The following is a 26,628-nucleotide window of genomic DNA, read 5'->3' on the forward strand; positions in this document are numbered from 1 at the left end:
TGGGAGGGAGAGGTTTAGTGTGTGTGTGTGTGTGTGTGTGTGTGTGTGTAGAGGGGGAAGATAAAATTGTGGCTTTTTCTGCCTAAATACTTTTTAAATTCTTTCTGGCTGCCCTAGGTCTTCATTGCTGCACAGGCTTTTCTTAGTTGCAGCGAGCGGGGCCTATCTCTAGCTGTGGTGTGTGGGCTTCTCACGGCGGTGGCTTCTCTTGTGGAGCACAGGCTCTAGGTGGGCAGGCTTCAGTAGTTGTGGCTCAATAGCAGTTGTGGGGTCAATTGTTGTGGCACACGGGCTTAGTTGCTCTACAGCATGTAGAATCTTCCTGGACAAGAGCTTTGAACCTGGGTCCCCTGCACTGGCAGGCAGATTCTTAGCCACCATACCACCTTATCCCTAAGTTGTGCCTGCTCCTAAGTGCTGCAAAGTTTTGATTTGTTATTAACCACAATTATTGGCTGAAAATAAAACTTGAATGCTTTCCAAAAGCTGCCACACACAATCACTGTTTCTCAGCCAGAGTAGCACCCTGATATCTGGGATGCTTTAAAGCATTAGAGGGTATTTCCAGTTGCCCCAATGACTAGAGTGTGAGCGCTGCTGACATTTGGAACCAGGAGCCAGGGAAGCCAAATGCTCCACCAGGAAGAACTTGCCAACCAAGATGCTAGGGTGACTTCGTGGAGAAACACCAGGAGGCAGTGCAATGACTCATACTGAGGACTGTATGAATATTACCATTAAAATGATACCTGAGAGAGGACTGAACTGGCTTGACAAATGCAGAGGACAAAGACCAGCGAGGTTAGGGGTCATGACCCTACCCAGGAAGAGGGGCCAGGGCCAGGGCCAGGGCAGGCCTGACTGTCCAGAGCTCTTCCTGCTCCAACGCATGTTCTTCCACAAAGCCTTCACATAGCTCCTGGCACATTACTTGGACTCCTGGATTTTAAGAGCTGTCAAGTCTTGGTCCACCACGTGACATCAGGATACTCTCTGGGATCAGAGAGGCCTGACTGGATGAATGGGTCTTAACCAAGGCCCAGATTCCCTAAGTGAAGGCCAGATGCAGCACGTCGGGCGTTTCCTGTTAATTTTCTACGATCATTTCAAATAACCACATCTTCACATCAACGGTGCACGTAGCATTAAACAGTATAAACACGGGCCTGTCCCTTTAGCCATCTCAAGTTCTCTGCCCTCATACTCCTCAGCACAACTTTCTTAATAAACTCTTAGTATTGCATCCCTAACGAATGTTTCAATGTATCTTAGTCACAGAGAGGATATTAACATCTATTCCTGAAGCCTGAATTCCTAGGGAGAGTACAGTGTGCCTGGGCCTTGAAGCCACATTGGGGTATTTGAGGTACCAACACCTCTGGTGTCCGTCAAGGTTGCCTGGAGTCCCCAGGCAGACTCTTGGGGGTTCTGGGGCCTGCTCCCTTGCAGCTCCTTGCAAAGGCAGGGTGGCATCATTTCAGGGACCAGGGGCACCACTCTCCCAGACCTCCCCACGTAGAGTGGGAGGGCCGGAAACAGATAAGCTTGAGGTTGCTAGCCTGGCTGAGAAGAAGAAGGGATGGCATAGGCTTTCAGTGAGCATGCAAAAATTGTCATGAAATGCACCCCTCCCCATGTGTTGGTCTCATGAGGGTCTGTTTTCTATTGCAAACAACTGTCATTGAGATTTAAACCTTCTGTATTAACTCAGCATGCTGTTAACTCCACAGAATTGCATCAACCAAAAATGTGATCCTCTGAGGCCCACCCCCACCCTGGAGTGAGTGATGCAGACACTCTGCACAGACTTCACATACAGGCCAGCATGGGGGAGCTTGTACTTTTGCAGCCTTCATCTGTGATTTAAAGTCATATTATGGACCAAGGGACTCACCAAGGGAAAAATGTGGTTTTACCCTTTGGTAGTTATACAAAGACAATACAGAATATATGTTGTGTGTATGTACATGTGTGCTGTGCTGTGTATATCTATGTGTGTGTGTATATTGGAAAAGACCCTGATGCTGGGAAAGATTGAAGGCAGGAGGAGAAGGGGACAACAGGGAATGAGATAGTTGGATGGCATCACTGACTCGATGGACGCGAGTTTGAGCAAGTTCTGGGAGTTGGTGATGGACAGGGAAACCTGGTGTGCTGCAGTTCTCGGGGTTGCAGTCTGACATGACTAAGCGACTGAACTGATACATATATATATTTCATTTGTCCTCTTAAAAATAGCAACAAAATCCTCCCTAAACTCAGTCATCACTCTTAAAAAACAAAGACAGCAAGAACTTATTGTAAAGTACATGGAACTCTATTCAAGTTATGTGGTAGCCTAGATGCGAGGTGGATCTGGGGGAGAATAGATACATGTGCAGGCGTGGCTGAATCCCTTCACTGTCCACCTGAGACTACCACGAAATTGTTCATCAGCTACACCCCAGTACAAAAAAAAAAAAAGCACTCAAACAAAACCCCCATTTCCTTTGCTTTCCTGTATCAATTTGACATTTCTTTTTCTATTTCAGTGAAATAGGCTGATGATCCAGACCTTGGTCAAGGGCAGAGTACCCAGTCATGAAAGCCAGAGCAGTGACTTCAAGGGGTTTTAGGCAGGAGGCTTTAATGTCTGTGCCCTGTCAAGTTCCTCCCAACCCCAGGACCCGCTTCACCACTGCAGTTCTCAAGTGCCATCTCTCTCTACCAACCAGTACTCTGGTCATCTCCCTGAATACATCCAGCTCCTGTAACTGGCTGTAATCTGTTCCCCAAAAGGCTAAGATTACCATGTTACTTACCTCACTAGGAAGCTTTCCAAAAGCCGCCCACACAAGCATACCCCTTCTCAGAAGAACCTTCCAGTTGTGCATAATTTAATAAAACTGACCATGTAGGATAATGCTGTTTATTAAAAATATATTCAGGGAGAAGGAAGTCAGTGCATTTATGCAATTTTACATACACATCTGTATTTTGAGGTTCCATTATTCCAACAGTTCATATAAATCACTGTTTCAGATAAGAGAAAAAAAATGCTTTACACAGGAGATCAGCAATTGGTTATAGGTTTGGTAGTATGAGTAGGCTTGTTGTAAAAATAAAACCACCTCTTCCAATATTAAAGAGTGTCTCCTTGATGCTGAACAAGTCTTTAGAGTTAAGAACTTTTTCTTGCATAAGAATTAACTTGAAGTTCTTGAAAACAGCCAATTCTCCATTTTCTATAAATATAAATGCTTTATTTTGTCTGGATTTTTTTTCTTTTGAGGTAACAAAGGAAGCATTTTCAGTGATTTGTCACTAGGTTATCCCTTACCAGGTATGTCAACTACTGCAACGTCAAACCTACGACCCATACAAAAGCATTTCTCAGAGTTAGAAATACAGAATACGACATTTTCAAACAATGTTCTCATTACAGTAGGGAAAATAAAGTGGGTCAAAACAACCAAAGCCCAAGATAACTGAATTAAAGGCTTGATCATCTTTGCTGATGAAAAATGAACCTCAGCATCCAGAACCTCTCCCAGAAGGATTTGGTTTCTGAATGCAGTTAGGTCTTTCCCCACCAAGTCTCCTTTTTCATCACATTTTTTCCCCCCGTGGAATATCAGCAACATTCCCATTTCCTCAGTCTACTCACTGACAGGAATCAGGAGCACAGTCTCAACACCTGTTGGACTAACAGGAAGACACACTCAGTTTGCTGGCAATAATCCTCACTGTGGAAAAAACAAGAGCTGAATCTCACGTCTTAGATGCAGAAGTTGGGGCTGCCGCCCGGCCTTAACGGCCTTTATGCACAGGATGCCCCAGAGGAGGACAGGAAGTGACGTCGGCCAGCCAGCTGCACCTCTCCTTTCCATGTTATGTACCAAACTCACAAGAACAGCCAAACGTGGGACACAAGGGCTTTAGGATACTACCTTCTTCAGAGAATGCTAAGTTGAAGGGCAGTTCCCCATCACCGCCAACACAGGGAAGCAGAGCTGAAGCACAGGAAGAGCAGAAAGTGTCCCGTGGACTCTGTAGAAGGGTTTGGCTAAAGCATCTAGAATTCTCTCCACGTCTGTTCCTAATGAGACTACCGGACACTCACAATCCACTTTGGGGGTGGGGTTGGGGAGAGGCTGGGGGGACGGGAATACATTTCACTAACTCTTTCTTCTTAAATAGTCAAAAATGTTTTCATCTACAAAGCAGAGCAAATCAGTCACTATCTGAATGTCAACCCCACAGTCGATATTAGCTATGACTAACATCTGACTGACTCCACCTCAGAGAGAACTATAAAGGACAACAAGATCTTAGTCACTATCCAACTGTCTATGTGTGTAAAGCATCCTTAGAGAGCAGTGAGTGGTGACAGGGTTACTCAGCAAATAAATTTAAGGCATAACTGGAGTAACAGCAAAAGAAGGGTATTTTTCCCTATGATGCAGTATTAAGGCCTCTGCCAAGGCAGACTGCTTGAAAATAGGAAGGGTCTTCCTGCCCCTAATTAACCAAGGACCAACCCCCGCCCCCCACCCCTAAGTTAAGGACTTAAGCTGGACTGAAAGCTTTTAAACAGGTTAACTAACTACTGACTTTGAAACAATCAAGCTCCGGAGTGTGATTCAAAAACCATCTAACGTACTCATTAGATGCTGACATCAATGAGGCCAAATTTGCCAGGGCCATGAAATGACTGAAATGGTAAATACAGATATCCAAATAGGAAACATTGTTTATACATATGTGGAAATTTTAACAACAGAATCCTTTAAAAAACGAGGAACAAAAATGTTATGTTCAGGCAAAAATCTTTTGTGCTTAAAGTTTGTAAAAAGGTAGGTTTCAGAACAGTTTAAAAACAAATCAGTTCATTCATTAAAACTAGTTTTGCTTGATTAAACTGCACAGGTCCTGGTGTTGATATTAGAACTGCAGAGACACAGCTCCCTCAAGGTGATGCCAAGGTGAAGCCCTTTGCTTCCTAGAGCCTCTGAAAGGACCCAGGAGGTGCCTCAATCTCCACTCACTGCTCCATCCCACCTAACACCTAACTCACCCAACCGGGGTCACTGCCCAGGTTCATTAAGAAGATGCTCGTATAAGGCCATTTGAGTGTAAAACGACAAAGTAATCTAAATAAAACAAGCCACTGAATTTCTTTAAGGTGGTGGAATAGGGAACAAAGGAGTTTCTACATCAATGAAGTAAGACTTTAGAACAAACAAAATTGATTTCTCAAAGTCCAATAAAAAAAATTAGTTCATCCCTCATTTTCAGAAAGATGAACTATTGAAATTCTCTCAAATTTTATGCAACTGGCTTAATTTTGAACCTTAGGAAGGAAGGAAGGAATCTCCTCCCACTTTTTATGTTCAAGTTGCTATTCTTAATTCTTTGAATAGCGCAATCAGCCATGACGCAAATCAGAGCTGTGATGATCTGCTTGAGTTGAGATGCATCTATACAATTGAGAGTTATGCATACAGCACAGAATATAAACCAAAAGGTGAAGCAAACTTTATTTTCAGGTAAAAACAGGAACCTGATGAATTGTTGCAGATTTGAGAAATCAGCACATCAAACAACAGGACAGAGCACTGCTTACAGGTGTTCTGTCTGTGTCGAGACAAAGGCCGGGATGTTTGTCCCAGGTGAGCACTGGGAGGAGGGTAAGAGGAGACTGGAGCAACCAAAGACGGTGGGGAAAAAACTTAAAAATGAGAACAAGGGGGAAAAGAAAAAAAATTTGTTTTTTTACTCCAACAGGGAATGAAAACTGCTAATTTTGCTTAAAACCATATATATCAATTCAAAATGCTCTGGCCATAGAATAATAAACATTGGCCAGGCCAAGTTGCAGAACTTTTTAACCGACACAAAAGAAAACAAACAAGCTCTCCCTGCGTCCACTACGGAGGGGGTGGCTGCAGGAATCACCGTGTAATAAACAGTCCTAGTGTGTCCCTGGTGTAAGGCCAGTGATACCCCACGGCTCTGTTACATCTAAACTCTTAGACAAAGCTACCTAGTTATAAGGGCTGAATTATACTGACAATATACTTTAATTCCATGAATTTTAAATTGTATCTTAATTTGAGAACATGGAACAAAAGCCCATGGCTGACGAAGATGTACCAACTGTGGATTTTGTACACAAAAAACCTGTGTGAGCGGCACAGACAGTACACGGGTCGGGGTGGGCAAACTCGAGAGGGGTGGGAGGGCACGGAGCGGAAAGTACAGAGCTCGCCTGCTCAACTGTTTCTGTCAAACACACGTGAGCCTGAATTTCTGTACAAGAGTTGTCTTTGGAGGAAGCAAAACTGCAGACTTAGCTAGATGGATACACACAGCCCAGAATTAAACTGCACAGCGACATTTATTGTTTCAGCCTGGAAAAACATCCCTTTTTTAAATTTCACACAGCAAAGCAAGTTAAAAACTTCACTCGTCAAATAAATGATAATTTAAACAAGAACTTGCTAAAGAAACCTCATCACAACAACGTTTTAGGGCCTGATCACTTTAAGTCCATGGGGCCATTAATGAAGAGGAACCAAGTGTCTCTTATATTCTGCAAGCCATTTTCCTACAACGGGAAGGCGTAACATGTTTCCTTGACTCAGGTGACACACTTAGAAAAGAAATCATGATTGCTGTCTTTTGCTGTTAACAGGCAGACACCACGCTTCCTGATGTGATCAGGAAAGATGGAACGACTGCTGCCCTTCTCTCGCAGCCATCAACAGCTTTTCCCGCATTATCTCGAGGCTTGAATAGTCCGGCAACTTAAGATAGTTCACACAGGTCATGACAGAGGGTAGGAAGTCATCTGGGTTCTCTGTTGATTCGAAGGTCTTCCGGACAATGGTCAAAGGTGGATTCAAGCTCCGGAAGCCTGATGAAGAGGGAAGGAAGAAGGACAAAGGAATGTGGTAAGTTGACAGGACGCCCGCCAGACAGCACAGGGAAAACTCGTGTCTCAACCTTGAGGAGAATCGGTCTGGAATCACAAGCATAGGCACCCTTTCTTATCTACTTCCATCAGAAAACGTCCCACACTGCTCTGCTGCACAAAATGACCACAGAGAGAAGGCACTTTTTCTTCCTGGGTAATGAACTCTACCCATTCAAGCTACACGGAGTGAAAGGACTCTGGTGCCTGCTTTAATTACATTCAAAGCCACTGTAACATGGCGGCAAACAGTGCTTTATGCTTTCCTTATGTTTTAAAGAGTGTCAATTCAACCCATATTAGGATTCATTTCTGAAAAAACAGACTTTAGAACCACTTCTCATCTAAGGGTTTATAAAATGTACAAATGCCTGAGAGTCTGAATAGAGGGAAGCAGCATTACATGTACATGAGCAATCCTACTTCAGTGTAAGAGTCTCTATGAACTGCCTTGCTAGTGATCTCTCTTATCTCTTAGTACACTGAAAACTTAACATTGCAATATTATACAACTAGAAAGAAGAAGAAAGTGTTAGCTGCTCAGTTATGTCTGACTCTTTGCAACCCCATGGACTGTAGCCCACCAGGCTCCTCTGTCCATGGAATTCTCCAGGCAAGAATACTAGAGTGAGTTGCCATTCCCTTATCCAGGGGATCTTCCCAACCCAGGGACTGAACCCAGGTCTCCCACATCGCAGGCAGATTCTTTACCATTTGAGTCACCAGGGACCTAAGAGGCACTTGTAAGTCAAAAAATATCCTGCTGTTGGCACTGAAGTTTTGCATGCACACACACTCTCTCTCTCACCACCCCCCTCCACACAGCTACAATAAATCAATAGTTGTACCCACCTCCAACAGGCAATCGTGGGCTACCTGTCACAAACTGGAGAAATAACCTCTGCTGTTCATTGTCAAAACTACTGAGAATCTCAAACAAGAACTTCACAGCCCGACTACAACAGAAATAAATACATCAAAGTTATCTCATCATATTAAAATATACTTCTGACTTACAATGAGCTAGAGACTGTTAAATGTAAATATGACTACATATGAATTCACTTTATAAATGCACACAAATTTGTTGTTACAGCTGGAATTCAAATGGAATAGTTACTCTGGTGATAAATGAGACTTGTCTGGGACTGTTACAGGTATTTCCACTCTACTGTACATAAAATGGGTAATGGGGTGACAATGGCATCCCCATCTTTGCCTATCCTGCCCATTTTCACAGAAACACTTGGGGCAAAAAAGCCCAAAACCCCTTTCAGTCCTCAAGTCCCAGTCTTGAGAGAAATGAAGCCAAAATATTGGAAAGCCTCCTTTAATAGATAAACAAACTTTAAAATCTAGACCTATGTGTGTATCTGAAACCTGGCAGAGCCCAGGCCTTACCTGTCATGAGTGTAACCGTGATCTGGCCTGCAGCATTCCATCAGTGTCTTTGCATCCCAAGTGTCTGCTTTACTACCACACAGAAGCTGATCCAGCTGTGTGTTTAAACAAGGGCAACAGATTACTAAGGACACAACTGAGCAAAGTGGCACACGTTCTGTTTTGTGGTGTGCTGATACGAAGTCCACAAGCTTCTGCCTGGTGCTCTTTATACAACGTGCTCTTCCACTATTAATCACAGATTCACTCTTCTCTGTAGCTGACAGTAACAGGTGCCCTGACCATCTGCAGGGACTAGGTTCTAGAGAAGCCTTTAACTGAACCAAAACCTACCTAATTCTTCTCATTTCTTTAGAGGCTTTAACTTCATAATCTACCTCTGACCAGAGAGATTGTATAAATCCTGACTTCTAGAAACACAAGGGCACACAATAACAGAAGCTAACAGAGAGAATACTGAGCAGGAGAGAGAAGTAGGAGAAGAAAGCTGAACCCACAGCAAATAGGGAGGTTTTCCCGCTTTGCAAAGGCACTTCTATGCCAGATGGTTGTCTAGGACTAAGACAGTCAATATAGGACAGATGTTGGAAAGAAAGAAATGCTCATGTCCTTAGGATAAAAACCTAACATCAGTATCCAATTAAACCATCTCTCACCTGGTTGACGGCCCATTTGCAGGATGACTTGTCTACTTTGAGAAAATCTATTCCGCACATGTGAAATTTGCTATCTACTACATGTCACTCACTGTCAAGTACTTTATGTATCTTGTTCAGTGAGACAGAGTTTACCTCAATTTTATGAACGAGTCAGTCAGGTTATATACGAAAACCTGGATAAGGTCACATAGCTAAGCAGTGAGGTTGTTGATTAGTTACTAAGTCGTATCCGACTCTTTGCAACGCCATGGACTGTAGCCTGCCAGGCTCCTCTGTTCATGGGATTTCCTAGGCAAGAATACTGGAATAGGCTGCCATTTCCTTCCCCAGGGGATCTTCGTGACTCAGGGTTGAACCTGCATCTCCTGCACTGGCAGGCAAATTCTTTATTGCTGAGCCACCTGGGAAGCCCCAAGTAGTGAGGACCAGGATCCAATTCCAAAAGCAACCCTTGCTGTTCCAGGTGACACTTAGTGCCTAAAGGTGCCAGGTACACACGTTTTCAATAAGTAGCAAATCAGAGTGGACATAAAAATAATTGAGATTAAAATGCTAAGTCGTTCAAAGATTTGCAGATTCAGCCAGAAAATATATTATAGAAAAAATACTCACATCATAATGAATATTCTTCCTCACTCAGGAAATGATCTTATTTTTCCCAAACTACCCTCTTAAAGCACAACACGCCACAATTTTATTTGCTCATAACAACAGGGTATCTGACTAAAAAGCACAGAGATACCTCACGAAGATAATTACAGGTATGGAACTAGAGATGACCATTTCTTTTGCACACAAGCTACTCACTTCTTCTGGGTAGAAGTACTGGAGATGACTGAGTGGGAAGACTGATTCAAATCCATCTCTAAATGAATCAAATTGTCTGGAAACACCTTCATTTAGTGCCCAAAATATAACCAGCTGCAAAAAAAAAAGAAAAAAGAAAAAAGGTCTCTTTAAAAATCTGTGACCAGAGTTCAAGTTTCTTTCCTATTTAATATTTGGCAAAGTACAGTGAAATATCCTTCCTGATTACTTAAAAAAAAAAAAAAAAATTTCCAAGGTCTTTAGAATATGTTCCAGAAAACTGCGTAACAGATAGGTGAGGTCAACTTCTGATTCAGGGTCTGGCCATTAAGAAAATGTAAAAAATGCCACATGCATTTATATTTAGTGTGTTTTACATTTTTATTTATATAATATCCCTGTGAGTTACAAATTACCTTATCAGATGAAAAACAGATGAAACTTCCCAGGAGGACGAAATGTTATTGAGAATTAAAGATAACATTTCAAGAGTCACAATTAATTTTGGAAAAGTCTGGTCTCAGATCTGTAGGTGGCTTTCTAGAATCCAATGCTCTTTCCATTCAATGTCAGGATTAAAACAAAAGAAACTTTTCCAAAAGTAGTGATGATAAAGACATATAGACTGCAATCCAAAATATAATTTGGATCAGTACAAAGTTGTTTTTCCTTAATAAATAGGGTCAAGGATGGTGAGAGGGCAAACAAACATAAACGTCTCTACACAGGTATGGAGAACATCAAAGGCAATGAGGTCAAGTTAAGTGGCTTGAGGAGAGACAACACAAGGGATGTTCCTTTTCACTCATGTTTTTCTTAAACTAAGAAAATATGATGTTATTATATGGCATTCAAGCTTGAAGGCAGAGAGTTCACAGCTATACATGAGGCACTGTGAAATACCTGACAATGTCTCAAGTGCAAACCAAAGTTAAGGCCTGAAAAAAGGGACTTCATGTAGTCACCCCAGGCATTGAAGGTCTCAAACCAGTCCTTGCAGCAGCTCCCAGACACGCACCTGTGCTCCCTGGATCACCCACCCTCCCCCTCATAGCAGTCGGCCCCACCCCACGTGACCACCGCTGGCCTTCTCTCCAGGGGATGTGGCCAGTACGCACTCTTAGATACTCCTCCAAATTGTGGATGGTGACCGGTATATCCTTTCCTCCTTTCTTTAGTTCAATGTTAGGAAACCCTGGCAGAGTGAAATCCAATCCCAGATCCTCCACGGAGCAGCCATTCATAGTCAGGGTTTCTAATGCATACTGGAGACTCTCTTTGGTCTAAAAAAAGTAGGGGAGGGTGTTTGTCACAAATAATAATTCACTCATTTATGTTTGTGTTTATAAAATAAAAGGCTAATAAACTTCATACGTTTCTTTAGCTCTTAGGCTGTTCTTTGTTATAATTTACACAAAGTCACTGAGATCACATAGGAAATAAACATAAACACTTCAAAATCCAACTATTTTTATATAAGAAAACAAGACCGAGTGTTCCTTCAAAATGAGATGTTTGCTACTCAGTTTGACCATACTCAGATTTCACAGGTCATAACAGATAGCACCACTGGCTCAATGACATGAGTTTGAGTCAACTCCGGGAGCTGGCAATGGACAGGGAGGCCTGGCATGCTGCAGTCCATGGGGTCGCAAGGAGTTGGACACGACTGAGCGACTGAACTGAACTGAATTGTCTGCATAATGGTTGATTTAAGAGTGCAGGCTCTAAAGCCAGACAAACTTTTCACAAATTTTCAGCTAATCTTAATGAATTCAAGGGGGAAAAAAAAAAGTCACTCAGTCGTATTCGATTTTCTGGGACCCCATGTACTGTTTGTTGCCTGCCAGGCTCCTCTGTCTATGGAATTCTCCAGGCAAGAATACTGGAGTGCTAATTCCAATATATGTACGTAGCAAATAATAAGTAATACAACACAGCTAGGAAATTGCAAATACAAATAATGTACTTTCTAGTCAAAGTAGTTAACTTGTTTTCCCTGCAAGCTCAAATCTAAAGAACATTCAGAGATCCTTCATTCGATTACTGCAGGCCCAGCATTAACAACTCTGTATTCATACAGCAACACTGCGATGAAAACGGTTCCAATGAATTCCTAAGAAAAGTCAAGTCCCACTCTAAAGAGAGATGCATGTTAACAGCAGTTTGTATTACTCACTTTTTAAAAATGCTTAAGATTTTGAAGGCCTTATATAAAATATTATTTCTGAATCAAAGACCAACATACACACACAACTGCAAATTCTCTTTGAAAATAAGATGTCAGGAGAAAGAAAAAGAAGTACAAGACAAAGAAGGTAAATGACTTTCTGAATTAAAGATGCCCCTGGGTATGAAATTCATAGCGGTTAGACAGTCAAGATACAGAAAAGTAATCATTTAACAACAATAAAAAAGACTAGCAAGTTCTGGTTAACAGTCACTTTTTAAAAGAGGAAACGGAAAGCCGCTTAGGATTCCAGATAATTCAAAACACAGAGCTGGGGCGGGGCAGAGTTATTTAACATTAAGGTAAAATACTTTGTTGAGAATGTTTGCTTCTCTGCAAAAACACATGCTTAAGTCTCTCTCAGTTTGGGTACATCATTTCATGACACACAAGGAAGGTTTTCCATTTATCATTTGAAATGCTTGTCAGCAAAAGGACTTAATAAAAACTCTTCATTTTAATGTTCTCCCACTGGAAAGCTCTCAACAACGCTATTATTGATAGGAATCTAGAATATACAGAATGTCCTTTAGATGTTTAAAAGGGATTAGCCATTTTACATATTACATATTAAATTAAGAGTTACGCTTTAGCCCATTTTCCACGTATTTTTCTAGAATTTAAATTACCAAGTGGACGCTCAGCTTGGACACCTTGTTCCATCTGTATGCTTTATAAATAAGGAGGTAATACATTTAAGAATACCACCAGTCTTCAAGTTCTGGTTGAAGTTTTCTGGAATGTGGTTCTTTTGCTATGCGTCTTACACTTTTAAATTGGTAACATCAGAATAATAAACATTAGAAGAACAAATCTCAAAAGATCTGAGGAAGAGAATGCAGCAGACTACACAGGAGACAAGGATACATAAGAGAGCTTGTAAAAGCTCTAAGACCATGGCCTCCAGAGCAGAGAGCCTGGGTTTGAAGTCCAGCTCTCAGGTATTTCAGCTAAGTGACCTTGGGTAGGCAACTCAAACCATCTGCCTTGGGTTTATCATTGTAAGTGTGTAAATGTGTAAAGTAGGGATAACAAAAACATGTGTATTTCACAGGGGATTAAATGAATTAATACATGTAAGGCTCTTGGAAGAGGGTCATGAATTGTACTTTACTGGTGGGTGGAGAGGTTTGAGGAGGGGTGGTTTGTGGTGGTACTGCATTATTTACCTAAGAGATGATCTTGAATAAGATTATAGTAGTTTAAATTTTACAAAGTTGGTAAGCATAAGCCTAACTGGTGCTAAAAATCCTAAAACAACAGATTTTATATAGAAAAGATGGATCTGGCTTCTTTAAAAATGAATTTCTCTTAATAAATGTTTATCCAAAAATTACCATTAATAATTATCAATAAATATGGGAGAGAAAATTCTTACAAATCATCTTCTTTCTTGACAAAAAGGTACTCTAAAAGCCCCATCTCCAATAAGCTCCTGAAACATAATGTTTTACCTAGCTATAGAATCTTAATTCTTTATTTTTATTTTATGCAGTTTACAAAACATATGAGTTGATTTATCACTGGTCCATGTTACTTGCCCCAATATAAAGACATCTGACTCTATGCTGCTTCTCAAAAAATAAAATTTTGTCTTCTTCCGATGTCAGATACAGAACCCTACTCTCAGACTGAATCAAATTATTTAATTTTGTTTTTATATGAAGAATATACATTAATGATATAAAGATCAAGATTATTCATGAGATCTAACAGAGAAATCTCAACAGAAATAGTAACACCACCATGACCTTTAAAAATACCTTCCTGAGATTTCTCTAGAAACAAATGGGTTGTTCCTAAATTAAGCCATCTTTTCAGAAAATCAATCTGCTGTCCTGAGAATAGCTTTATTGATTTAAATGCTTACTGAAAGAATTCAATATGACAGAGTATCTGCCTGGATACACAGTGAAGTCGTTCAGTCATGTACGACTCTTTGAGACCCCATGGACTGTAGCCTACCAGGCTTCTCAGTCCATGGGATTTTCCAGGCAAGAGTACTGGAGTGGGTTGCTATTTCCTTCTCCAGGGGATCTTCCCGACCCAGGAATCAAACCTGGGTCTCCCGCATTGTAGGCAGACGCTTTACCCTCTGAGCCACCAGGGAAGCCCTGGGCCCGGATACATAATGTCCACCTAAAATGTAATAAACAAGCCCTATGGTTTTAGTTAGGGTGTATTTTATTTGCTGGTCAAGTTGCTTACTCATCATCTGGTGTTATTACAGGCCATCTTACCCACTGTAAAATCATGTTTCAGCTGTTATAATAACAATTAAACTCTTCCAATATAAAATAATAACCAGGTCAAACAGAAATCACTTAACACAGACCCCATCTTCTAAACCTACCTGGGATTTATCTTGTTCAAGTCTTTTCTTCTGTCTGACGATGTCTTCGAGGTGATACACTGACCTGGCTACAACTGGGTCAATGTCAAACAAATCGTGTGACGTCAGCGAAGTTTCTTGCCGGAGCATCCATTTATAAAAAGGTAAGCCCAGGGGAAGGTCCACCTAAAAGAGAAGATGCAAATGCTGTAGTCACATTAAGCTTCTAACAGTGCCTCCATGGGAGAAGGTGATGGCACCCCACTTCAGTACTCTTGCCTGGAAAATCCCATGGATGGAGGAGCCTGGTAGGCTGCACTCCATGAGGTCTCTAAGAGTTGGACACGACTGAGCAACTTCACTTTGACTTTTCACTTTCATGCATTGGAGAAGGAAATGGCAACCCACTCCAGTGTTCTTGCCTGGAGAATCCCAGGGATGGGGGAGCCTGGTGGGCTGCCGTCTATGGGGTCGCACAGAGTCGGACACGACTGAAGCAACTTAGCAGCAGCAGCAGCGCCTCCATTCTTTAAATGACACTCCAAGAAGTCATTTTAAAAGGTGAAGTAATCCCCGGGGGGCGGGGGTGAAGACGACAAATTTAAAAGCTGTTTCTCTTATTACATAAAACTGTCCCCATTTAAACTCAATCTGGGGCCCTGACAGTGAAAAAAAAACTGAATACTAAAGATTTCTATTTAAACACTGACCCTAAAAAGGAAGCGTTCAACGATGGACGTATATTCTCCATAAGGACCTCAACACCAAGAGATGTTCAGAGGCAGCTTACTCTATTTTGGACCAAGTGAACATAATTCTACTTTAGCCTGTATTACCGCACATTCAGAAACAAGAATTTTAAAGAAACAATTAGTTGTAATTAAAATGAAACTTCAAAAATAATTAACAGCTCATTTTTTTCAACCAGGATCCCCCAGAGATCAAGCCACCCTTGATTCTCTGAACCTCTGCTACCACAGAAGTGGTCCACAGACTGGCATCTGGGTATCACCTGGATGCTGGTAAGGAAATGTGGAAACCTAGGCCTGACCCATGAGCTGCTGAACCAAAAATGGATTTTCAAAGAAATTCTCCAAGCAATTCATGTGCACATTAACATTTGTGAAAGCGCTCTCTTAAAATACAGCATTAAGTGTAGGGGATTAAGGGACTGGTGTAGAACAGAAGTATAACAGAACTGAAGAAAAACAACTCTAAACTTACCAATCTGAAATCCATGATAGCCTTGGCCATTAGTTTTCCTAAGAAGCGAAACTTCATTTTAACCTTTGCGATATGAGCTGGCTTAGCTGTCCTACCAAAGGGAAGTGCAAACAGGCCTTGGAGGTTTTGAATATACTTGGTCCCTTCTTGGCTTCCTATAAAACGAGTAAATCATCAAACTTTAGGTGTCATTTCACAAAATAAGGCAAAACCCGGTAATTAAGAACATTTAAGAAATTCAGTATTCTCAGGATCAGTCAGTAGATCACAGAATGAAGTCCTCTGGAGATGGAAGGGCCTCTCTTGTTGGATAAATGAGAAAACAAAGGTGAAAAGAAATGTCAGAGGTCCTGGCCCGCCACTGTAAGCTAAACATATATAATGAATTGTTACGGGCCCTTTCCCTGATAATGACAAACCGACACACTCACAAATGAGTTATTTACCTTTTGGATTGCTAAGAGTTACTTCTTCCCCTCTCCAGAGACCCAAGTCAGCTCTCTGCAGTTCCTGAGATACAAGTGCATAAAACTCCAGTGTAGGCCCAAGACCTGTGCCAACCTACAGAGGAAAAAAAGCAGGACAAGGGAAAGTTTACAATCTGTGCTGTCCCCTTTTTTAACCTGCTGACCTTTTGGCAAAGTCGATACTAATAGCAATTGTTTATCAGGATATATTCAAGCCTACCCCCCAAACTGTTGTCTTCCCTCAGTCCTGGTCACCTAGATGGAGAGCCCTTTATCACTTCCCACTCCTTGTGGCCCCAACATTTAAATTGTATGGTTTAAGTTCGTACACTGACAAGATTAGTCTTGTAGCCTCATGCCCTGGCCTCAGGGATAGATGGCAGTGTCTCGAAGGGATCCCCTTCCCTTCTCTCTTTGTGAACTGTTCCCCTGGTCCAAGAACAGTTTCCATGTCCACTCTGCAGCAGAAGCCTCTGTAGCTTTCCAGTTACCCTGCTCCTTTTTCAGAACTTACATTCTGGCTGCAAAAGGACTCATCACCTTACACTGCCATGATTTCACTCTATGCTAATGGCGTACCTCACCTGGGTTAACTTTAGTTCACCTTGTATCCTTTATAGTGCCTGGGAACATATTAGCCATTTAACAGAGGTTGCTGAATAAAATACACATAAAAACATGAAGGTCTGAACCCACATCAGCACCCACAGGGCTAACTCAGAGTGTGTTGGTGCTGCTTCAGATCCGGGGTGCCCTGGAGTCTCCCAAGAGCCGGGATACATACATGGGAGTGGCATGCCTTGGAGAGTCTGATTTGGGAGGTCTGATTTACAGCCTGGGCACTGATATTTTTAAACAAGCTCCAAAGGGGGAGCACTGAGTAAAAACCCCTGCTCCATGCGACACATGATCCTGGCAGTCATCATTAACTTTCATGTCCTATGTGCTTACACCATAAATCAGATATGCAACTAATGATAAGTTAATACCATAATTTATAAGCTTATTCTGTTTATAAGCTTATTCTAACCACAGTCCTGTTAGGAAGGTTCTATTTCACTTACTGATTACTAGTAAATAATGGGCATTATCGTACCATTAACATGGTTACTTTTTTAAAGGCACCCCCACTAGCTTAGATCTAGTCCACTGAGTAAGTGTAACTTTCTAAACAGCTACCTGCTTGGACCTGGCAATGCTTCCTGCCCCAGCTCACATCAGTCAGTACATAGTTTTAACTGCTATCAGCATTTACCTCCTGTTGCAACCAAAGCCTTGGAGCCATCCATGGCTCTTTCCCTTCTTGCATCCCATGTAACAACCCTCCATTAAACACTGGAAACCCCATCTTTAAAATCTGTGCTAAACTGGTAACCAAAGGATCTCTCATCTAGCCCAGTGCTGGAGCCTGCTAAGTGGTCTCTTGCGTCTCTACACCTCACATCCTACTCGAACAGCTCGAGAGTGATCCTCATACAGCCCAAGTTCACGTCATTCCTCCATGCCCTCCAAAGGCTCCCCATATCTCATTCAAGCAGAAGCTCAGATTCTGAGCTCGGCCTGCACGTCCTGTGTGACCCCTTGACACCTTCTAGCTAGCGTCATCCTTCAGCAGGACAAGAATTCTGCCTCAGGGCTTTTTGCTTCACTTTTCTTTTGCTAAGAGATAGTCTTTCCCCTAGATAGTAATGCTTGTGGTGGTTTAGTTTCTAACTTGTGTCTGACTCTTCTGACCCCAAGGACTGTAGCCCACAAGGTTCTTCTGTCCATGGGATTTTCCAGACAAGACTATTGGAGTGGGTTGCCATTTCCTTCTCCAGGGAATCTTGCCAAAGCAGGGATCAAACCCTTATCTCCTGCACTGCATGTGAATTCTTCATACCTCTAAGCCACCAGGGAAGTAACAGTACTGGCTGTTGCTCAAGTGTCAACTTACACCATCCTACCCCCGCCCCCATCATGCTCTTATTTTGCTTTAGTTTTCTTCAGCACACATCCTAACATATATATGTGCACCTGAGTGAGTGAGTGTGTATTGGCCTTCCCAAACTAAAAGCTCTGTGACAGTAAGGACTTTGTCTCTTTTGTCAGCTCTGGAGAAAGGTGGGAAAAGGCAGCAAAGAAAAAAACTGCATTAACACCTGGCGTCCACCAGATGGTGCTTTAAAGCAATTATCCCTATCTCCTTTCAGCATAATTACCCCAGGCTAAACAGAAATCATAGATCAAAGCAGCCTATTTTCTTCATCCCAATATTGTTATTTCTAACAGGAAAACAGACTCAACTTAAAATATTAAATGACATGGGAATCACTGCATCCACCTTCATTCTAGCAAGTCTCTGCGAGAGAGGAAGGACCAGGGCACAGCTGCTCTGACAAGTCACCCTCCACTGGGTGACCAACAACCCTCCAGACCAACCGAACCTTTTCAGGGATTTTCATCCTGCCCAGCCGCTTCTTAAAAAAAAAAAAAAAAAAGCAGATATTCTGGTTTTGCATAATCAGTTTTTAAATGAATGTGGAGGTAACAAAACTTGCCAATCTCAAAATGTTTCTTTGGCATGTGGATCACTTACAGCGGAGAACAATCAAGGCCCAAAAGACGGAGAAGAAACTTTGACTCACTCGCTAACTGCCTAGAAGAATTAGACAAAGGGCCTGTCCCCAGAATAGAGCTATCACCAGTGGCATCTGCAAAGAATACAGGCCAGAGACGGCCAGGGACAGTTTGGGGGGTGGGGCGGCGGGGGACAGAGCTTTGAGAGCAGAGTCCACTCTTGGGTCCCATTGTCGCTGCCTGGCCCAGCAAATATTTATTTACGAAACATCTGCTCCATGTGAATTGCCTTCCTCTCCTTTGAAGTCTGAAACCACTACCCCCACATCCTCTTTTGTCTTTGGGCTAAAGGTGGTATTTAAGATGAGAACTTTGACCATTTTGATGAGTTAAGAGTCTGTTTCATTTTTTCCTGTAATCTGTCCCATGCCAATTTTGTAGACCAACCAGAAGAATCTAGAAGGGTAGAGGAAAATGTCTTCCTCTCCAACAGGCAGGAAAAACATAAAGGTCTAAAAACAAACACTGAAAAACAAAAACAGTTTGACAACTCTCTTATTTGAAATTTTCAAAGTCTTTTTCTTTCCAAAATTAAAGCTTATATACTGCTGCTAAGTCACTTCAGTCGTGTCAGACTCTGTGCGACCCCATAGACGGCAGCCCACCAGGCTCCCCCATCCCTGGGATTCTCCAGGCAAGAACACTGGAGTGGGTTGCCATTTCCTTCTCCAGTGCATGCAAGTGAAAAGTGAAAGTGAAGTCGCTCAGTCGTGTCCGACTCTTAGCGACCCCATGGACTGCAGCCCACCAGGCTCCTCCGTCCATGGGATTTTCCAGGCAAGAGTACTGGAGTGGGGTGCCATTGCCTTCTCCAGCTTATATACTAACATATATTACTACCATGTGACAGATAATGTGCTTTTTATATTTTAGCTCATTTAATCATTTTAACAACATAATGGGGTAGGTACATTTATTGTGCCCTTTGCTGGGTTATCACTGGGGAGTTTACATAACTTGCCCAACTTCATATAGTCAGTAAGTGGCAGCACCAGACTTGCCAGTCTAGGCTCCTAACCTTTCACTGTTGGGGCGGCTGGGTCACCTGTAGCTTCAAATCCTGGGCTTGGGTGGTTTGCTGAGCCCAGAGACTGGCTTAGTTCCTCCCTGGCTTACCAGTCATCTCTATTTGATAATGGAGCCCATTTCGTTTTGACATTTTAGATCAAGTTTCTTCTAGAGCTAGTGAGAAAGACTTCCTAACAGCCACCAGCTGACTTAAACGGTTGAATATGACTTATAACCTGAGGCCCTGGGCACATATGAAGCCAGCACCTCTCCCAACTCCTCTTTCCCAACGAAGCCAGCTCACAGACTCTTTGCTTCCAGAATCATCAGGTGAGACTCATTAATGAAAATCATAAAATTATGATTTCTCTATCAGTAATTCAATCCTGTCCCCTGGAATAATCAGTGTGATGCTATTCTGAACCTGTTTAGGACTCATGTAAGATGCAACCTGAAGAGAGGCATTAAGGATGAGAGAGAAAGGACACTCATGCCTGGTGAGAGGAAAATACGGAGTTAAAAAACATAGACAAGGCATGTTTAAATAACCAAGCAGACCAAGCTGACTAGGGCAAAGATCTTACAGTTTTATAAATAAGAAATCTGGGTTTGTAAACAATTAAGTACTGTATCTCTTCAGTCTGGCAGATTACAGTTTGTGGGGTTGCAGAGAGTTGGACACGACTGAGTGACTGAGTAAGCTAGCAATCAGTATAATGGAACATTATATGTTATGTTCATGAGTTTTAGAAATCTAAAGACTTAAGTTTTGTCCTAAAGAAAAAAAAATTAAGGGAAAGAGAAAGGAAAGCATCCTCAGGAGACTCAATACTTCTGGGTCAAAGTAGACAGAAAATCATTATTTCTGTCAAAATCTGATTATTTCTGTCAAAATCAGTGAGCCTCTGGTGCACTGGCCTGGCTGTTTAAAAACATCTCAAAAGAAACAAAAGACAAAGATTAGAAAGAAAAGTTGTCTTTTTTCATTGATGACATGACGGTCTCCAACATGGATCACAGCTCACACCTACTGCCTGCTTTGTACAGTCTGTAAACTAAGAACGAGTTTACAATAATAAAAATTCTTGAACAATATCTCATCATGTGTAAAAATTACATGACTTCAAATTTCAGTGACCACAAATAAAGTTTCACTGACACAAGGCCACGCTTGTTTCATGTCTGCATTGTGCAGGGCCATGTTCACCTACCAAGGCAGAGCTGAGGTATTCTGATGAAGATCCAAGGGCCCACAAGTCTGAAATATTTATTTTCTTGCTCTTTATAGAGAAGTTGCCCAAGCCCTGTATCTACAATCCTCCCAAATGATTTAGAAATTTCTAGAACCAATAAGTTTATCAAGGTCACAGGAAACAAAGTCAAGGTGAATAAAGGCTGGGGACTGACTGTAAAATGGTCGAAAAGACCTTTTTGTGGTGATGGGATTTTATTCTTTATCTTGATGTGGTAGTGGTTATAGACCGCATACATCTATCAATTTTCAGAACTGTGTAACTTAATGATAAAAGAGTGAATTTATATGAGTTGTAGCTCAGTAAACAGTAGTTGGAAGATTTTGAAAGTTATATTTAAAATCTTTCACTTTATCAACCTAAACAAACACTTGCTTTTTTGCCAGGGGAAAAAACCCCAGTCTTTCATTATACGATGTAACCTCAAAAAAATGGAGAACTTGGAACAAATCACTGAAGGGAAAACAGACTAAATCTCAGGTTCTGAGATAAATTTCCCAATCATCTTTTAGAACTTCACAGGACCAAGAAACTCCAGTGCCATCTTGTCACAAGCACAAGTCAACAGCCTCCTAAGCTCACCTCATTTTCATACTGGATTTCTAACATGGCCCGTGAGCTGCCAAGATCCTGCATCACAGACTCCGCTTGTTTCAGCAGCTCCTCTCTGTTCACAGTACGCTGCAAAAGCAAGTACAAATGTGAGGAGATTTTAATAAACACATGGCATTTCTCTCGGTGGGGGGGGAAGGAATCAACTGTTAAAAATTATTTCTTAAAAAAGCACACCTGAAAATGTTTAAGATACAGCTGCAGTGCTACAAACATAAACAACATCCTGCTATCGTGAAGAAATGCTGAGTGTAATTACTATCTTGAGCACATGGGATATTCAGAAAATTCAAGATGGTAAAGGAAGGATCTCTGTAACCTTCTCAAACATCAATGGAATTCAGAGCTGTGGCTCCACAAAGTCTCGCTGGGTACATTTGCTGATGATGGAGAAGTAACATGCAGGTGATAGCTGAGCAGCAGACCGCCTGGCTCTGACCTGCAGAGATCCTACAAGCACTACTGCAAACATCTACTGAGGATTCATGGCGCCAAGAAAGGTACTGACAGACTCCCAAATTCTACCATTGCTTTGTGTTTCAGAATGATAAATGATACGAACAAAGACAGGATTTAAAAAATGTTTTTCTGTTTCACTTCTCATTCCTCCCAATCCCCCCTCTTTAAGGCCATCACTAATGGCTTTCATGGAGCCATTCTGGAGACAGACATTCTTATTACAAAGACAGACTTGAATAGGACTCCTCAGCAAGAAAGAAACAGATGAACACACAAGTCCTGAGGAAAAGGCAGTGCAGTGTGGGAAGTGCAGGACAGGTCTTGGATGGAAACAGCCCAGGGCTATGTGGTTTAGAGCTATCAATGTGAGGCCAGGATTAGAAGCACAAAAAAATGAAGTCAGCAACACAAGGGCTGACTGGCTTAGACACATGAACACATCAGGGATGTGATGTATCTCTTCTGATTGAACTGATTCACCAAGGGAATGATGTGGATTTGATTAATTCTACCTACAGCATAAAGGCATCAGTTATAAAAGGGAGACAGAGTTCATAATTTAGAAAGAAAAGAAAGTCTCAATTAAAGAACACAGATGATGTTTTTCTGTTTGGAGACTAAAAGAGAAAAACAATCATAAAAATCATTATAGAAACTGAGGATGGGAGAGGACTCTTACTGGAGTAAAGAAGAATCTCAAGAGATTCTAAGACATTGACAGGAAAATATGGAGAACACATTTGGATAAGAAGAAAACCAAAGACTATGACTAAGGTAGGTCCATGAATCAAGCTCCATGTTAGATCTATGAATCAAGGCAAACTGGAAGTGGTCAAACAGGATATGTCAAGAGTGAACATCAACATTTTGGAACTGGCAAACTAAAATGGACTGGAATGACTAAATTTAACTCAGAAGACCATTACATCTATGACTGTGGGCAAGAATCCCTTAGAAGAAATGGAGTAGCCATCATGGTCAACAAAAGAGTCCGAAATGCAGTACTTGGATGTAATCTCAAAAACAAGAGAATGATCTCTGTTCGTTTCCAAGGCACACCATTCAATATCACAGTAATCCAAGTCTATGCCTCAACCAGTAATGCCGAAGAAGCTGAAGTTGAATGGTTCTATGAAGATCTACAAGACCTTCTAGAACTAACACCCCAAAAAGATGTCCTTTTCATTATAGGGGACTGGAATGCAAAAGTAGGAAGTCAAGAGATACCTGGAGTACGAAGCAGGGAAAAGGCTAACAGTGTTTTCCCAAGAGAACACACTGGTCATAACAAACACCCTCTTCCAGCAACATAGAAGACTCTACATATGTACATCACCAGATGGTCAATATGGAAATCAGACTGACTACATTCTTTGCAGCCAAAGACAGAGAAGCTCTATACAGTCAGCAAAAACAAGACTGGGAACTGACTGTGGCTAAGATCATGAACTCCTTATTACCAAATCTAGACTTAAATTGAAGAAGGTAGGGAAAACCACTAGACTATTCAGGTATGACCTAAATCAAATCCCTTACGATTATACAGCGGACGTGACAAATAGATTCAAGGGATTAGATCTGATAGACAGAGTGCCTAAAGAACTATGGTCAGAGGTTCATGGCGTTGTATAGGAGGCAGCGATCAAGATCATCCACAAGCAAACGAAATGCCAAAAAGGCAAAATGGCTGTCTGAGGAGGCCTTACAAACAGCTGAGAAAAGAAAAGAGGTAAAAGGCAAAGGAGAAAAGGAAAGACATACCCATTTGAATGGAGAGTTCCAAAGAATAGCAGGGAGAGATAAGAAAGCCTTCCTCAGTGATCAATGCAAAAAAATAGAGGAAAACAATAGAATGGGAAAGACTTGAAATCTCTTCAAGAAAATTAGAGATACCAAGGGAACAGTTCATGCAAAGATGGGCACAATAAAGGACAGAAATGGTATGGACCTAACAGAAACAGAAGATATTAAGAAGAGGTGGCAAGAATACACAGAAGAACTATGCAAAAAAGATCTTCATGATCCAGATAACCACAATGGTGTGATCAGTCACCTAGAGCCAGACATCCTGGAATACGAAGTCAAGTGGGCCTTAGGAAGCATCACTACAAACAAAGCTAGTGGAGGCAATGGAATTCCAGTTGAGCTATTTCAAATCCTAAAAGACGATGATGTGAAAGTGCTGCACTCAATATGCCAGCAAATCTGGAAAACTCAGCAGTGGCCATGGGACTGGAAAAAGTCAGTTTTCATTCCAATCCCAAAGAAAGGCAATGCCAAAGAATGTTCAAACTACTGCACAGTTGCACTCTTCTCACATGCTAGCAAAGTAATGCTCAAAATTCTCCAACAGGCTTCAGCAGTACGTGAACCATGAACTTCCAGATGTTCAAGCTGGATTTAGAAAAGGCAGAGGAACCAGAGATCAAATTGACAACATCTGTTGGATCACTGACAAAACAAGAGAGTTCCAGAAAAACATCTACTTCTGCTTTATTGACTACGCCAAAGCCTTGGACTGTGTGGATCACAACAAACTGTAGAAAATGCTTCAAGCGATGGGAATACCCAACCACCTGACGTGCCTCCTGAGAAATCTGTATGCCGGTCAAGAAGCAACAGTTAGAACTGGACATGGAACAACAGACTGCTTCCAAATCAAGAAAAGAGTACATCAAAGCTGTATATTGTTACCCTGCTTATTAAACTGTAGGCAGAGTACATCATGAGACATGCTGGGCTGGATGAAGCACAAGCTGGAATCAAGACTTCTGGGAGAAATATCAATAACCTCAGATATGCAGATGATACCACCCTTATGGCAGAAAGAGCCTCTTGATGAAAGTGAAAGAGGAGAGTGAAATAGCTGGCTTAAAGCTCAACATTCACAGGACTAAGATGATGGCATCCGGTCCCATCACTTCATGGCAAATAGATATGGAAACAGTGACAAACTATTTTGGGGGGCTCCAAAATCACTGCAGGTGGTAACTGCAGCTATGAAATTAAAAGACACTTGCTCCTTGAAAGAAAAGTTATGACCAACCTAGACAGCATATTAAAAAGCAGAGAGAGACATTACTTTGCCAACAAAGGTGTGACTAGTCAAAGCTATGGTTTTTCCAGTAGTCATGTGAGAGCTATACAGAAAGCTGAGTACTGAAGACTTGATGCTTTTGAACTGTGGTGTTAAAGAAGACTCTTGAGAGTCCCGTGGACTGCAAGGAGATCCAACCAGTCCATCCTAAAGGAAATCAGTCCTGAATATTCATTGGAAGGACTGACGATAAAGCTGAAACTCCAATACTTTGGCCACCTTAAGCGAAGAACTGACTCACTGGAAAAGACCCTGATGCTGGGAAAGATTGAAGGCAGGAGAGGAAGGGGACAACAGAGGATGAGATGGTTGGATGGCATCACTGACTCAATGGACATGAGTTTGAGTAAGCTCTGGGAACTGGTGACATGACAGGGAGGCCTGGCATGCTGTAGTCCATAGTGTCACAAATAGTTGAACATGACTGAACGACTGAACTCGTCTGTAAACCAACAGGGAGAATTAGATGCATCACACGTGTAGTTTTCCCACTATTTTAAAAGCTCAGTATGACTTAACTTTAAATACTTATGGGAGAAACTTACTTTTTTTCTGTCCAATCTAGGTGCAACTCTGCTATCTTGAGAATCAGACTGGTTGATCTCTGGGTTGGTATCAAGTAATCTTTGCATTGCTCGGTCCCGATCAAATGCAGTTACATAGAAAAGCATTTGCCGGGTATCAAAAGGGAAGAAAAATGGGCTGTAAAAAGATGTGATATAAATTTATTAACAGAATTAGAATCAGAACCCACTTAAAAATCCTATCTTAGAAACAACTTTTGATATGATACAGATTAATAATTACAATGTAATCAATAAAAATGGTCTACTCAAACTAATTTTGAATAATCTTCATAATTCTTGCATGAACTTTCTAAGTGATTTAGTAATAATATATTAAGCAGCCATTCACTATGAAATCTGAAATTCAACCACTAAGATCAAGTCCATCCAAGATCATCTTAAATCTACCCAACAATCTCTTAGTAAATATGTATAACATGATTTGCTCAGTTGCTCAGTCGTGTCTGACTCTTTGCGACCCCATGGACTGTAGCCTACCAGGCTCCTCCATCCATGGGATTTTCCAGGCAAGCATACTGGAGTGGGTTGACATTTCATGATTAGGGAAGGTTAAATTTTAAAATATAATCATCACTTCACCAGCCCACCCCATTTCACCATATACACACAAATAATGGTTTTACTAAACTTACGATTTTCCTCTTAGTTTTGGCATTTGTCAAGTCACTCAAAACTGCCAAGGCAGCTGGTGGTTTTTAAAAAAATGAATGCTGCAGTAACATAGGCCTTGCTACCTCCTGATACACGATTTTGGAAGATCTTGACACAGAGCTGCCAAGAGCATTTCTTAGGGCTTCCCTGGTGGCTCAGAGGGTAAAGTGACTGCCTGCAATTCAGGAGACCTGGGTTTGATCCCTGGGTCAGGAAGATCCCCTGGAGAAGGAAATGGCAACCCACTTCAGTATTCTTGCCTGGAAA

General features: G+C 41.6%; 1 protein-coding gene across 28 annotated transcripts in view; it reads right to left on the reverse strand.

Moving 5' to 3' along the window:
• Positions 1 to 2,894: 2,894 nt before the first annotated feature.
• The window catches only part of TRIP12 (thyroid hormone receptor interactor 12), a 155,076-nt gene continuing 131,342 nt past the window's right edge, over positions 2,895 to 26,628 (reverse strand). For 27 of the 28 annotated variants that reach the window (XM_059893252.1, XM_059893255.1, XM_059893296.1 and 24 more), the window contains 10 exons: positions 25,669 to 25,825; positions 21,538 to 21,636; positions 16,055 to 16,169; positions 15,609 to 15,763; positions 14,406 to 14,570; positions 10,941 to 11,105; positions 9,823 to 9,936; positions 8,357 to 8,451; positions 7,808 to 7,911; positions 2,895 to 6,898 (listed from right to left, as the gene is read on the reverse strand). In XM_059893252.1, the coding sequence (XP_059749235.1) occupies positions 6,702 to 6,898; positions 7,808 to 7,911; positions 8,357 to 8,451; positions 9,823 to 9,936; positions 10,941 to 11,105; positions 14,406 to 14,570; positions 15,609 to 15,763; positions 16,055 to 16,169; positions 21,538 to 21,636; positions 25,669 to 25,825 (1,366 nt within the window). In that variant the 3' untranslated portion in view covers positions 2,895 to 6,701. The remainder of the gene's footprint in view (positions 6,899 to 7,807; positions 7,912 to 8,356; positions 8,452 to 9,822; positions 9,937 to 10,940; positions 11,106 to 14,405; positions 14,571 to 15,608; positions 15,764 to 16,054; positions 16,170 to 21,537; positions 21,637 to 25,668; positions 25,826 to 26,628) is intronic. The other variant, NM_001191203.1, reaches the window with a different exon arrangement.

This window comes from Bos taurus, chromosome 2 (assembly GCF_002263795.3).
Source record: "Bos taurus isolate L1 Dominette 01449 registration number 42190680 breed Hereford chromosome 2, ARS-UCD2.0, whole genome shotgun sequence".
Taxonomy (NCBI): Eukaryota; Metazoa; Chordata; class Mammalia; order Artiodactyla; family Bovidae; genus Bos; species Bos taurus.